Source organism: Zonotrichia albicollis, chromosome 13 (genome assembly GCF_047830755.1).
Source record: "Zonotrichia albicollis isolate bZonAlb1 chromosome 13, bZonAlb1.hap1, whole genome shotgun sequence".
Classification (NCBI taxonomy): Eukaryota; Metazoa; Chordata; class Aves; order Passeriformes; family Passerellidae; genus Zonotrichia; species Zonotrichia albicollis.
Window position 1 is genome coordinate 7,329,487 of NC_133831.1, and position 13,999 is coordinate 7,343,485.

Here is a 13,999-nt window from a genome sequence, read left to right on the forward strand (position 1 = left end):
GCCACAGCTTGGGGCCAGCCTGGCTGGGGGCAGAGCCTGGCTTGGCACGAGGGCTGGTCCTCCTCCAGCCCTCAGGGCATCCACTTGTGGAGAAAACTCTGCGTTGGGCTCTCAGGATTTTTTGGAGTTGGCTTTGCCAGTTTTAGCAGAAAGTAAAGTCCGAGAAGTCAGCTGTAGCACTGTGGTGGGGGTGACCACCTGCAGCTCCAGGACCAGCTGTCCCAGCCCAGGACAGGTCACTTGATCCCTTACTCTGCTTCTTCAAGCTGTGGCTCTGTGGTCTTCTTGCCAAAATTGTCATCTCCTAACTTCTCTCAGGACTCCCCCATGGCCAAGAACTTTTTGGTCCCTCACCAGACTGATTCCATCTCTACAAACCTTTTGGGCCAGCCAAGACTTTTGACACTGACTGAGGCTGATCTATGCCCTTTCCTGTCAGGTTTCCAGCTGTGGTGACATTCCCAGACATTCAAAGATGTCTGTGGAGTACTTGTCCAAAACAACCTGAAATAGCTTCTTCATCACCTCGGCCTTTGGTGCTGGTGCCACTAAGGCAGTGTTGAATTGGGGATGGTGGCTTCTCCAGGGGTTAGGTGGGCACAGATTCAGTGCTGGTGGTCCCTGGGAGCAGGGAGAGGCTGGAGAGTTTCCCTGGAACTCTGCTGGCAGGATGTGGGATCTATGGGAAGCTGGGCAGGGAAGTGGGAATAACCTGCTGGATTTTTCTGCCTGTGCACAAACTGGCCGTGGCTGTAGGTGTGTGTCCAAGCATGGCTGCCCAGGGAGTGTTTGCATGTTCAGCTGTTGTGGTTGGGGTGGGGATGCCCCAGGCCTGGTACAAGGAAGGCATAAAGGGACATTGCCAAAAAGGGAGCACCTGGGGCATTACACCCACAACATCCCTGCTACAGAGGAGGGATTGAGGCAGCCACCCTGGCAGGTTGAGCTGAGCCAGAGTGGTGAATATGCAGGGAAACCTCCTGAGTTGAAGAGTCACATGGAGATGTCCCCTTCCTTGCACCCACTCCCTATTCCCAGCCCGGAACAGGGACTCATTTAACTCAATTACCACCCTGGCGCTGCTGGCGTGGCTTGTGCGCTTCCTCTGCCCTCCCTTGGCAAGGTGTCCTGAGCTGTCAGGCCCTGCCAAGTGCCTTGCAGGGTGCTGTGAGGTGCTCAGAGGGCACGGCTGATGGCATGTGTCCTTCTCTGGTACCCTCTGCCACTTTTGGAATGCCCAGCCCTGTCTCCTGCCTGCTCCTGGTGGTCTCCCCAAGGGTGATGCCCGGGATGGTGCCATGCCAGGCACCTCACCCATGTGTCAGCTGCCACACAGATTCCCCTGGGACTGCAGGCTGGGGAGAGGCAGAGTCCCCACAAGCAGCACAGCCTGGCTGCCACCCCTCTGCGAGGGAAGCCTGGAAGTCCCTCACTCTGTGTGACACCGGGGAAAGCCCCTCCCGCAGCCGGGGCAGCTTTAGCGTGGCTTTCTCATTAACCTTTAATGAGAACAAACAAGCTGGCATGGCCGTGGCTGCGGGCGCGCTCCTGGCCGTGTGCCGGCCGCGGGCTCCGCACGCTGCCAGCCGGGGCAGGCTCTGCTCAGGGAGGGATGGCCGGGGCCGGGGCGGTGCCGCAGTGATGCCATTCCCGGGGGAATCAGCACGGGGTGAAAAGCCGCCGGTGGCCACTGCCCGCGGCAGCCGCCAGGATGGGACTCTGCCCGGCGGTGGGGAGAGCCAGGGGGATGCATCGTGTCCGGGAGAGGTAGGAGACGTGATCTTAGTGCGGCTTCTGGAAGGCTGGGGTGGAGATGGGCTGCTGGCTCCTCATGGCACTGGCTCTGAGGCTGGCGGGCACCTGGGATGGTTTTTCTTTGGATGCTTCTCAGAGCCAGCCCAGCCTCACCAGCTCCAGCTGCTCTCTCAATGTGGCTGATGCTGTGCTTGAGGGTGGCCTGGGTCACAGCATTCTCTGGTGACACTGCTGCAACCTCAGCTCTGCAGGCCTGACTGTGGCTGGCTCCAGAGTCACCTGTGGGTGCCCACAGTGGGGCAGCCATGCCACCATACGTGGGAACCCCTGACGCTTCTTGTCCCCTACGGGACCTGCTCTGTGCTGGGGAAGCAATCCCACGACAGGCTCATTCTCTAGGGGAGGGGTTAACTTTGTGGGAGGACCTCCTATCTACAAGGACCCCCAAGACTCTGTCTCAGTGCTTTTCCTCCTGAACCTGTCCTGACCTTGCTCTAAAATCAGCAGCAAACAGGAAAGGAGCCTGGGAGGGAGGTGTTTCTTCCTGCTCCAGTGACGTGGTGAGGGGCAGCTGATCCCAGCCTGGACAGAGCTGGCTGCTCCAGCCTTTGTCTGACCTGGAGGGGGGTTGCAGTCTTGGGTATTCCCAGGACCAGGGCTGAAGCATGGTGACATCTGTGCCACAGAGTCTCCTGGTTGTTTAGGGCACTAAACAGGGAGCGGTGGGCCTGAGAGCTGCTGCTGGCTGCTGGCATTGGCATGGAGGGCAGGTGGGTCTGCCACACTGCGCTGTGGGAGCTGGACCCCCATGGAAAGCAGGACAGACATTCCCACATGGGAGTTGCACCCCAGCATCTTTGGAGAGCCCTTTGATAAGCCCTGGCTGAAGTGAGCTCCTCCAAGGCTTTGGATACTCAGGATACAAAGTAGGGACTTTTGAGCAAGGAAACTCTTTTCCCAGTGGCTCCTGGGTCTTGGAGGATGCCCACAGGCATACCACGGGATTGCATGTTGTGGGAAGCCTACAGCAAAGCCACGGTGATTTTATATATGCACAAATATAACTATATATATTTATTATATTTATATATACTTATATTTAAACCCAAGCAATGCAGAAGCAAGCGGCAGCGGTGTGAGCATCAGCTGCCCACGGCTTTGTGCCTGCCCGCAGTGGAGCCGGCGGGGAGGGGGGCGAGGGGCTGTGCATCCCCCGCCCAGCCCCGGGTGCAGCTCAGCTCCGGCGGGGCGATCGGCAGGGCGGTGTGTGCTGGCCCTGGGTGTCGGCAGGAGCGGGGGTCTCCAAGGGAAGCGATCGGAGAGGGGCTGGAGTGGGGGGGGCGGTTTGCAGTGTGTTCCCCTCCCTTCCACCCGTGCCTCAGTTTCCCTAGGGGGGCGGTGGGGAGGGAAGCATAGGGACCGAGGTGTGCTGTGCTCCGGGTGTAGCCGGTGCTGGTGGGGCCCCTTCCCTGCAGGGGGGTCAGGCATCCTCCCGTGTCCTCCCATGCTCCGTCCCCTTGAGTCACGCCGGGGCTGCGGCGCTGGGCAGTGATGTCAGCCCGCGGGCAGGGGAAGCGGGGGAGGAGACTGCTGCCCGGGGGGGCCCTCCGGCCACGGCCCCTGCACTCGGCGGACAGACGGCATGAGAGAACAACAACCGCCCGGGACGCTGAGCCCAGCCCGAGGGGGATGTGCTGCCGCAGCACGCCATGAATGGCAATCCGAAAGGTACCGAGCGCCGGCAGCGCCTGGACTCCCCGGTGAACTGCGATAATTTGGGGTCCTCCAGCCTTTCGGGGCTCCCGGGGTGACGTGGCTGGGCTCCAGCGGGGTTTTTTGGGGTGAGGGGTTTTCTTGAGGGGAAAGTTCTCCCTGACAGGGACACCAAGGACACACGCACCCACCGCCTGCAAGGCACGCGGTTGTCACTGCGGGTTGCAGAGTCAGGATGTCAGGGTGTCAGGACAGGGTCTCTGTGCAGGATAGAACCCCCTGGCTGCCTGATCTGCTCTTGCCTGCACTGAGATCCACCGAGTCTCAAGGCAGGAGAGGGGCCACAGCTGCCAGCTGCTCTGGGGTGATGCACCCCTGATGCCAGGGCAGCACCCGATGCCATGACAGCACAGTTTTCCTCTGCAAACTGTTTCTGCCCCAGTTACATCCCCATGTCTGATGAAGACAAACAGAGCCCATCTCTATGTCTCCCTGGCAGGGTGGCCCCAGGAGATCTGGGCAGAACAGAGGGCCTTGGGGTTGTTTTTGTGCACTTGGACCAAGTTGTCCAGGCAGGATTTGTGGGGGCAGCTACTGGTACCCAGCAGAGCACTCTGGAGATAAGGATGTCCGGGGGAAGGTGGCATGTGGGACCTCCACAAGGTTATGCCAGTCCCAGGAGGATTCTTCCAGAGGTTCCCAGCACTTCTGAGAGGGATCACAGCCCACTCAGGAGCAGAGTCTGGTGCCCATGGCCAGGATGCAGCCCCATCTCACAGGGTACAGAGATGAGCAGTGTCTGTGGGGATCCTGACTGGGTGGATGCTTGGTTTGTGCCTTCGGTGGTGGGGGACTCACTTCACCAGGACCACTGTAGTCCTGGGCTTGTTCCCAGGAGCCATCCTAGAGCACACACTGGGCTTGAGCTTTGCCAGCCCCTGGGAAGCCCCCTGCCCCAGTGGTGGCCGCTTCCCCGCGTTACAGTTTGGGTTTGCATCTGCTCCTGGCCGGAGACAGGGAGCCCGTGGGATGAGTGGCAGGGTCGGGGCTGTGAGCCCCCCCAAGGAGCTGGCTGTGAGTGTCCGCCTGTGCCGTGCCCTGCCCTTCCTCAGGGATACTCCGCGGGGTAAATAAGCACTTCCTCCAATTCTTCCCATTCGCAGCTCCTTCCCTTTCCTGCTGCCCTCCCACTTCGCCCAAGGAGCCAGCAGCCTCCCCTGGCCGCAGGGGCGGATATCAGCGCCGTGTCCCTGGTGCCATGGGGCTGAGAGCACCCAGCACCCATCCACCCCGAACTGCCGAGAGCACCCAGCACCCAAACAACCAAACCATCATTCCCTGTTCCCGTGGGGGCTGTGGGGCTGTGACCTTATGGCTGAGACTTTCTCTCCGGGTGAGTCACGGGAGCCCGGATGCCATTCACTGACTCATCTGACTCCCAAAAGCCCCCGATCCCTCTCCTTGCCCAGCACGGGAAGGCAATGGGGGTGTCCTGCCTTCCTGGAGGAGAGGCAGAGAGCGGAGAGGTCAGGGAAGAGGCGGCTCTCAGGCTCCTTGTGACCAAGGCGTGATGGCTTCGGTCCCCGGATGCTCCCATCCTCTGTGCTGAGGAGGATGAGGCGTGATGGGAGGGAAGAGCAGCTCCAGCCCACGCTGGGAGCCGGCCAAGGGCCGTGCCGGGGCCGGAAGGGGCCGCCGGGGGCCGGGGTACGTGCCTGGGCTGGGGCAGCGGGGCCGCAGCTGTGCAAACACGGACGCAGCGCTGCTCCCGGGGGAGCCGAGCCAGCGGGCTGCGTTCACAGGCTCCCGAGGTCACCCCCGCCGTGCGCCCAGGTGTCACCCAGAGGTGCTGGGACAGGATCCCCCCACTTGGCCCAGACACCACGGGCAGGCTGGATGGTCCTGTGGCCATCGTGGCCTCCCCCACTGAGGGACAATGTGCCCTGCTGTGCCCCGGGGATGTCCGGAGTGCCATCAGTGCAGGGACCACAGCCCACCCCCCTTGGGTGCCCTGGGTGCTGCTCCTTGGTCCTGGGAGTCTTCCCCGAGGTGAGGATGCTGGAGCCTGCTGGGTTGGTCACCCTGGGCATTGGTGGCCTTCAGTGAGTGGCATCCCTGGAAGTGCTGGTCAGAGCACCCCCAGTTCCAGGGCTGCAGGGCTGGGGACTCAGGGGGAGCCAGTTTGGGGCGTCTCCGACCAGGGCAGTGTTGATAAACCCGCCGGAGCGACCTGAGGCTGGTGTCTGAGTGTCGGAAACAGAAACCAGCTGGGACCAACCCAGCCGGTCGGACTGCCCCCTCCGCTGCTCAGACCAGCATTCTTGGGATCCCAATCATCTCCAGAGCACCGGGCGTCGAGAAAGGAGCCGGCAGCCGGGCTGGAGAGCCCCGGGGTGGGCTCCAGCACCCCGTGCTGTGCTGCTTGTTCAGCTGCTCGCTGCCCTTCTGGCCGCTGCCCACGGGCGGTGCTGGCCAAGGACGGACAGAGGGACACACTCCCAGGATTGCGTTTCCTGCGCTGGGAGATCTGGAGGCAGTCTGTGGCACGGAAAAGGTGAACAGCTTGGTCGGGAGGCAGGTTTGTTGGCGCTGAGCCCTAACGAAGGGCAGGGGGCGGTGGGGCTTGCTGGGACTGAACCTTTGGGGCAGGACCTTTTCTGCTCAGGAGAGAGAAAGGATGTGCTTGGGGCTTTAGCCCATGGCAGGGACATGAGTGTGCCGGTGCTCTGCTGGTGCCAGCCTCATGGTAAGCCTGGCACGGGGCTCACCAGTCTGGGTGAGATACGGTGCCCAGTGGTCCCTTCCAAGCATGCCCCGGGCTCTGCTCCCTGCGGGGGCTGGCTGTGCTGCTGGTACCAGGTACCTCTTATCTCGGTAATGTCAGGAATGCACTATGCTGGGGATTTTTCCTCCTCTGTGAGCCAAGCCTGAGAGTGCCAGGAACAGAGACCCCACATCGTGCCTGCCCTGCCTCTTGCAGGGAGTGCTGCCCTTCAGCACCCGGCTGGGTGTGGTGCTGGGCTGGAGCATCCTTGGGGCTCCTGGAGCATCCTTGGGGCTCCTGGAGCATCACTCCTGCAGAGCAGGGCTATGGTGTCCCCCTCCCCTGAGGGGGCTTGGGGTCCTGGCGCAGGATCTTGGTTGCAGGGTGCCAGGTCTGGGGATGCAGGGTGCCATGGTGCATCGTGGTGGATGTTTGGGGGAGAGCTGGGTCCAGGACTGGAGTGCAGGGATGTGGTCCTGTCTGCAGCCACTGCTCCCTGTGCTAGTGAGGGAGCCTCCAGTGCTTTGGAGCAGGACCCAGCATGGCACAAGTGTCTGCTGGAGCCTCTGGGGTGCCTGGGGAGGTGGCTGCAGTTTGCTCTGAGTTGTGCTGGGGCATCAGTCCCCTCCAGCACATGCAGCATCCTTTTCCCCCTCCTGAATCCTTCTCCCCTTGATGCTCTCAGCATCTTTCTGACAACCTCAGCATCCTTCCCCAGTTCAGGCTTCTGCCTGGGAAACACTCCTTAGAGGTCCCTCTGTGCTCCAAAGTGGCAATGTGGGCTGGAGAAAGATGGGTTGGCAAGACTGTCCTCACCCTGAACTGTGACCTGCCCCACACATGAGAGCCTTGTCCTGTGGGTGGTGGGTGGCTGAGCCACTGTAGCACGGGAGCCACAGGCCCTCCTCGCTCAGTGGGGAGCAGATTAAAGAGCCCTGCAGAGGGTAATCTGCCCAGGCCTGCAGGTCAGCCGGGCTGCCAGGGATTACAGCTCTTGGTAATGAGCTTAATTGGGACAGTGTTGTCCTGGAAAATGGAGGGACTGGCACCCAGATAACGCTGTGTCCGTGGGACCCGAGTGGCTCCGTGGTGTGGGCTGGGACACGAGTCCCAAGGGGGAACCAGATGGACCTGCTGCCTCCTGGCTCCACTGGGATAGAGGTGAGTGGTGCTGGTGGTTAGCTCTGACTGCAGATGGCTCCGGCACATCCTGGGTGCTGCAAATCCCTGGCCCCAGCCTGGTGTGCGGGGTGGTGAGGGACACAGTGCTGGGGGGATGCCTGCCTGTGGCTGAGTGGGTGTGAGCCGTGTGGGACCAGGCTGAGCTGGGCTCCTGGGCATGGAGAAGGAGTGGGGATGGGATGGGGGTGGGATGGGGTGGGGGTGGAAGCCCCAGCAGTGCCTGTGTCCCTGCGCTGTTCACTGTCGGCCATGCTGGAGACAGGAGGAGAGGCAAAGTGAGCTCCTTAGGATGGAGGGAGGTGGCTCTGGAAAGGCAAAGTGAGCTCCTTAGGATGGAGAGAGGTGGCTCTGGCTCAGTCTGTCAGCCAGGGAAGCTGTGCATCCCTGGGGTCCTGCCTGGCTGTCCCTGGTGGTGTGTGACTGCTGGGCACCGTGTGGGCTCATCCCCAGCAGCTGCCACAGCTCTGCTCAGGGCTGGCTGGAGCAGAGGGATTGACCTGCCATCAGTGGTGGCCAGAATGAAGTGGAGCATCCTGCGTCCTGCTTCTCCGTGCTGCCCTGTAGGCTGGGCTCCTTCCTGTGCACAGCTGCCATTGCTGGGGTTGGCAGGGCCAGGAGCCCTGTTCTCCCCTGCTCTTGCCTTGTCCTTTGGGCTGCCCTCCCCAAGGCCCAGCCCTGACCAGGGCTACAGGGATGGTTCCTGTGATGCAGACTGGCAGCCAGGTGCAGACCCAGAAAACTGCTCTATCCCTGACTGGCATCAACTGCATTGGCTGTGGTGGGGACAGGCAGCTCATGGTTTCAAGGTTCCTGGCGCTGTCACTGCCACGAGCAGAGGACAGGGTGCAGCAGCCTTGGGGCTGGACATGTGTGGCCTGCACAGACTTTCCAGGGTCTGGCAGGGAATGGCTTGGCCTTTTCTTCCCCCACACAGAGCTCCTGGCAAAGCTGGGAACTTTCCCAAGTGCTTTGTTGTCCTTGGGTTTCCCTCCTGGTTGCTGGAGTGAGAGGAAGCAAGTGAGGAGTCAGCGAAGGGCTGGGCAGCTGAGTCCAGCCCTGTGCCTTTCCTGCCCCTGCACAGGGTGGCACGGGTGACAACGGACATAGAAGAAGGTGGGGTTCAGGAGGAGGTGTCTGGGCTTGGGCATTGTGTAGAGTTTGCCATGGATGTATCTGGGAAAGGCCAGGCCATGGTAGGCACCAGGCATCAGCCCCTTTCTGTAACTCCCACAGGGCCAACCTGGGACATGTCTGGGTGTGCCCACTGAGAGCTCCCAGTGCCCAGAGCCCCACTTCACCAAGGGCAGTATCTCTGGGGACAGCATGGGATCTGTGTCCCAGTGCTACCAGGAGCGTTCTTGGACTGAGAGAGGGGAAAATCTCCCATCCCATGGTCCGTGGGTGCTATTCTCACTGCTGATGGCAGTCCTGCCTGCATGTGTGTCCTCACCGTGCTGCTGGTGACCCTGATGTGTCATTGTCCCCAGGGCGGCCCTCCAGGTCACACTCAACGATGTCACTGTCTGTGCGCCCGCAGCGCCGAGTCCTCGTCACCAAGATCAATAGGAGCCAGTCCTTCGCCGGAGTGAACTCATCGGCCGACCGGCCCTTCAGGTACGAGATGGCTGCTCATGCTGCCTGCCACGGGCAATGGGGACAGGCTGGGACTCTGTGGGGACCTGCTGTGCATCCTGAGGCTCTTTTCCATCCAGCTGTCCCAGCATCTCCCTCAGGGATCTTTTTGGTAGCCAGGGGTTGTTGCACAGGGGGTGCAGGGAACACTGAGGCCATGTGAGACATCCCAACCTTCTGCCATGCCATGCCCCAGCTGGGATGAGGACCCTGCAGCCCTGTGGCTGCTGCCACGAGAGCATAAGAGAGAAGGCAGGTGTAGCTCACCTCATTCTTCAACCAGCTCCTAAGACCTTCCCTGTGACCACCTCATATTGTTTAATGGGTGCGGTAGAGCTGGGGTGGCTTTGAAGTGTCTTGATGGCCTTGACATCCTGCGGCAGCCGGTTTCGGGGCTGAGAGCTGGTGTGAATCAGGGTTTCCTCAGGGTCACCTCAAACCTATTGTTTGAAAGGTTTTACCAGCTGCCTGCCAGCTGCAGTGTGAGGAGCAGCTGTTGCCTGCTCCATCCTCTCCATCCACTGGTTATGTTATGGCCCCTTCATACCCTTCCTCGTCCTCTCTGGTGAGCATCCCCACGTGCTGCACTTCCCCACCAACCCTTTCTGCACCATCCTTAGCTCCTGGCTACCGTGTTGCAGGTAATTCTTGGGTAGCAGGCAGAGCCTCCCTGTGCTCTGACCTCCCACCCTACTCAACTCTGTCCCCAAGTCCTGTGCAGCCTCTGGGCCAAGTGACACTTTCCAGGTCACCAGCACATCGCTGGTGATTTGTGGGTACCAGAGGGGGTCCCTAGAGACAGAGAAGAGTGAGGACTTTTAGATGCCTGCAACCCAGTGGTTGCCGGGGAGATGCTTGTGGGAGATGCCTCCAGGGACCTTGGAGGATGGGAAGGAGAAGGAATGGTGGAAATTAGGTGTTTACCCATCTCTTGGGAAGAGGCCAAGACAGTAATTTCCGCACCCATGATTCGGGGAAGTCTTTTGGTCACTTCTTTGAAGAGCAGCACAGGATGGGAGGTACAGGCTGGGAAATGAGGAGCCCATGGTGTCTCGACGATGCTTGGGAAGGAGGAAGGGAAGAGCTGGTCTGAGTGAGGCGTTGCTGGGCTGGGGAGTGACTCCATTGCACAAGGCAGGAAGGGTGGTGTTCACTCCCAGCGCTGGGTCGGCGTCCGCGGGTCGGCTGGGGGAGGCAGCTCCATCCAGCAGGTTTGGTAACATCTGGAGAGGCACAGCATCAGTGAGCGTGTCCCTGCCCCATGTGGCTGTGCTGGGTGATGAGGTGACAGGGCTTCTGGTCCCCAGGATGCTCCCATGATGGACTGGGATCCTTGCCTGACCCTGGAAGCATAGGGCATATTTCACCCTCCCAGAGGGAGCACCTCTCTGCCCCTGGCAATCTAGGTGCTGGGATGGAGCCAACCATGCCCCCTTTAGAGGACACCCAGGACTGGAGATGTCCCCATGGACCCTCCAGGAATTCAGTTTGATTCCAGGTGGTGCCTGCCTTTGCCTTGTCTCCCTCCAGCTGGCACCAGGGACCTAGTGGACTATCTGGCCTCCATGCCAGAGATCACCCTTTTCTAGAGACAGTGCCTGGCTGGCTGGAGCACCCAGAAGGACCCTGGTGCTGTGTGCTGATCCCAGCCTCTCTCCCCAGGAATCTCTCACCTTTCACCCCCACTGTCTCCCGCAAGACTGGCTCCAGGGTCAGTAGGATGTTCTCAATGTCCCACAAATCCCCACCACCCAAGGTGCCTCAGCCCAACCGCCTGGACGAGGTGTACGAAGCTCTCAAGAAGGGCCTGACGTAAGTGCTGGGTGGGTGGAGACTGAGAGCTGCTGAGGGGCATGGGGACAGCTTGTGACATGGCTTGGGGTTGGCAGCTCTCTGCTCCCACCAGACAGGGACATGGCAGGTCTCTTGGGCACGTTGCCTTGGTGTCCCAGATTGTGTGGCGTCCCACATCCCATGCAGAGGCATATATGGGTTCCCACACCTGTGTGCTGGAACAGGGAGTGGGGATGTGCTGCCACGTGTGCGGGGTTGGTGTGGGCTGTGGGGAGCAGGAGCCCTGGACACAGCATCCCAACCTGACCCCCATGGTGTGGTTGCCCCCAGAGCCTACCTGGAGGTGCACCAGCTGGAACTGGAGAAGCTCAGCACGCAGATCCGTGAGTCCAAGAGGAATTCACGCCTGGTGAGTACCACTTAGGGAGAGCCTTATGGGGAATGATGCTTTGGGTAAACAGCTGGGCTTGTGGGCACAGCTGGGACAACTCGTGGTCCATCTGTGCCTGGGGCAGAGCCCATTTCTGTGGGGTTGTAGGGGCCAGCCCAGGCTCTGGTGTTGGGGCTCCCATCCCTGTGTCATGCACTCTCCAGCCCTGGCTGGATGCTGCATGTCCCACTGCCATGCTATGGGTGGTGGGTATCATTTGCTGGGTCTTCTTTGGGTGGGCAGAGCTGGCTTTGTGCTACATCTTATCCCTCTCATCTTTCCTCCAGGGCTTTCTCTACGATCTGGATAAGGTAAGCGGGATCAGTGTCTCATTCCCCTTGAATTCCCCTTCCTTGTGCCTGGGATGTGCTACTGCCAGCCCTGCTCTGCTAGCACTGCTCTGCTGCCTTGTCCCCTGGGAAGGAGAGGGTCTGGGGCTCTGCAGGCAGGGTGGCCCAGGTGGGCAGGGGATGAAGCAGAGATGATCTTGTAACCCCTTTCAGGCAAACAGAAGCTGTTGTTAGTGAGTGCAGGGCATGGGTTAGCTCACAGGCTGGGAAAAAAGCAGCCTGGAGCCTGGCTTGGCTCCTGGAGGACCTTCTGGCGCATGGGTCTGGAGAAGGCCGCAGCACATGGGTGCTTCTCACTGGCTGCCACCCTGCAGCTCTCAGGCAGGACCCCAAGCCTCGGTGCAGGAACTGCAGAGGCCACATTGTGACCTGTGGCTCCTCTGTGGAGGGGCTGCACTGCTGCTCACACCATCTCCTCTGCTTTTCCAGCAAGTGAAGTCAATTGAGCGCTTCCTGCGTCGCCTGGAGTTTCATGCCAGCAAGGTGAGAGCTGGGGCAGTGCTGGGGTGGCCGTGCTGTCCCCAGCCCTGCCCCTCACTGCAGCTTGTCCTTGCAGATAGATGAGCTGTATGAGGCTTACTGCATCCAGCGGCGGCTCCGTGATGGAGCCCACAACATGGTCAAGGCTTACAGCACCGGCTCGCCGGGCAGCCGGGAGGCACGCGAGAGCCTGGCCGAGGCCAGCAAGGGCTACAAGGAGTACACAGAGGTGAGGCAGCTGGCTGGCTGGGCTGGCAGGGTGCTGAGTCCATAGCTGGCTGCTCATAGGTCCTGTCCATCCGTCTGTCTGTTCCCAGAACATGTGTCTGTTGGAGAATGAGCTGGAGAGCCAGCTGGGCGAGTTCCACATCCGGATGAAAGGTACCCTGTCCTGCTCCATCCCTGTCCTGCTGCCTGCCTGCCTGCCTGCTGCCTGCTGACGCCCCTCTGCCTTCTCTTGCAGGATTGGCAGGCTTTGCCCGGCTTTGTGCTGGTGACCAGTATGAGGTTGGTGGGACCATATGGGTTGGGTTCTGCTCTTCCTCTGCCCTCTTGTCCTTAGGGTGTCTGAGGGGTGTAGGTGGGTGCTGGCGTGGAGGGTGTGTTGCAGGGTGGTGGTGGTGGTTGGCATGAGTCCATGGCCATGCCTAGGGACATACAGAGAGCACCCTGGGGTCATGTCTCCCCCATACCCATACCTCTGCATCCCCAGATCTTCATGAAGTATGGACGGCAGCGGTGGAAGCTGCGGGGGCGCATCGAGGTGAACAGCAAGCAGGTGTGGGACAGCGAGGAAATGGTTTTCTTGCCCCTCGTCACTGAGTTCCTCTCCATCAAGGTATAGTGCATAAAAGGACAGGGATGGGGTGGGACAGCTATTTCCCTGCATCATAGAGTCATTTAGGTCAGAAAAGACCTCTGTGATCATCAAGTCCAACTGTTAACCTAGAACTGCCAACCCCATCATTAAACTGTGTCCCCAAGTGCCACATCCACATGTTTTTTGAACATTTTCAGGGATGATGATTCCAACAGTTCCCAGGGCTTACTTCCAGCACCTCACCTAAACATCACCCTCACTGGCCCATGGTTTCATTTGCTCCTTCCTCTCCTCCTCCAGGTGACGGAGCTAAAGAGCCTGGCAAACCATGTTGTGGTGGGCAATGTGTCCTGTGAGACCAAGGACCTCTTTGCAGCTCTGCCCCAGGTAGTGGCTGTGGATATCAACGACCTGGGCACGCTCAAACTCAGCCTGGAGGTGACCTGGAAGTGAGTACCTCAGCAGGCACTGCTGGTGGCAGATGGCAATGCAGGGGTTATGACTCACCCTAGTCTGTCTCCCATCCCAAAACCGGGCTGTAATTATAGAAAACCAGAGCCAGTCTGGAGCGGGTCCTGGTGTCTTGAGATCCCCTGGACTGGTGCAAACCCCTCACCTCCCTGCTGTCCTCCCCAGCCCCTTCGACAAGGACGACCAGCCCTCAGCAGCCAGCTCTGTCAACAAGGCTTCCACGGTGAACAAGAGGTTCTCCACCTACAACCAGAGTCCGCCTGACACACCGTCCCTGCGGGAACAGGCATTCTATGTAAGTGTGCACCAGGCAGGGCTGCTCAGGAGACATGGCCAGTGGAGGGGTCCACACAGGGATGTGCCTAGGCAATGTCTGAGAGGGTGGCACAGCTCAGGGAAGGGTAGGCAGCTCCTTCCTCTCCAGCCATCCCACCAGGACTCCCCAGTACCGGCACCTGCTCCTCCCTCCCACGTTCACAGCTCCTCTTCTCTCTGCCCAAGAGCCCGGAGCGGGCAGCTGACAAGCGTGGTTGGTCCTTGCTGGACATCTTTCGGGAGACACTCTTCGAGAAGCTGTCTCAGAGCTGCTCCTGCGGCGATGTCTCCTC

The 13,999-nt window shown here is 60.3% G+C and overlaps 1 protein-coding gene and 1 pseudogene across 3 annotated transcripts in view; both read left to right on the forward strand.

Moving 5' to 3' along the window:
- The window catches only part of RIPOR1 (RHO family interacting cell polarization regulator 1), a 31,663-nt gene that overhangs the window by 11,289 nt on the left and 6,375 nt on the right, over nt 1-13,999 (forward strand). For 2 of the 3 annotated variants that reach the window (XM_005490733.4, XM_005490730.4), the window contains 11 exons: nt 8,902-9,028; nt 10,709-10,858; nt 11,171-11,249; nt 11,558-11,581; nt 12,050-12,103; nt 12,177-12,329; nt 12,418-12,481; nt 12,564-12,607; nt 12,813-12,938; nt 13,221-13,369; nt 13,557-13,686. In XM_005490733.4, coding sequence (XP_005490790.2) covers nt 8,928-9,028; nt 10,709-10,858; nt 11,171-11,249; nt 11,558-11,581; nt 12,050-12,103; nt 12,177-12,329; nt 12,418-12,481; nt 12,564-12,607; nt 12,813-12,938; nt 13,221-13,369; nt 13,557-13,686 — 1,074 coding nt within the window. In that variant the 5' untranslated portion in view covers nt 8,902-8,927. Of the gene's footprint in view, nt 1-3,313; nt 3,484-8,901; nt 9,029-10,708; nt 10,859-11,170; nt 11,250-11,557; nt 11,582-12,049; nt 12,104-12,176; nt 12,330-12,417; nt 12,482-12,563; nt 12,608-12,812; nt 12,939-13,220; nt 13,370-13,556; nt 13,687-13,999 lie in introns of those variants that run through there. The other variant, XM_005490731.4, reaches the window with a different exon arrangement.
- On the forward strand, nt 5,094-7,579 carry LOC141730750 (uncharacterized; annotated as a pseudogene).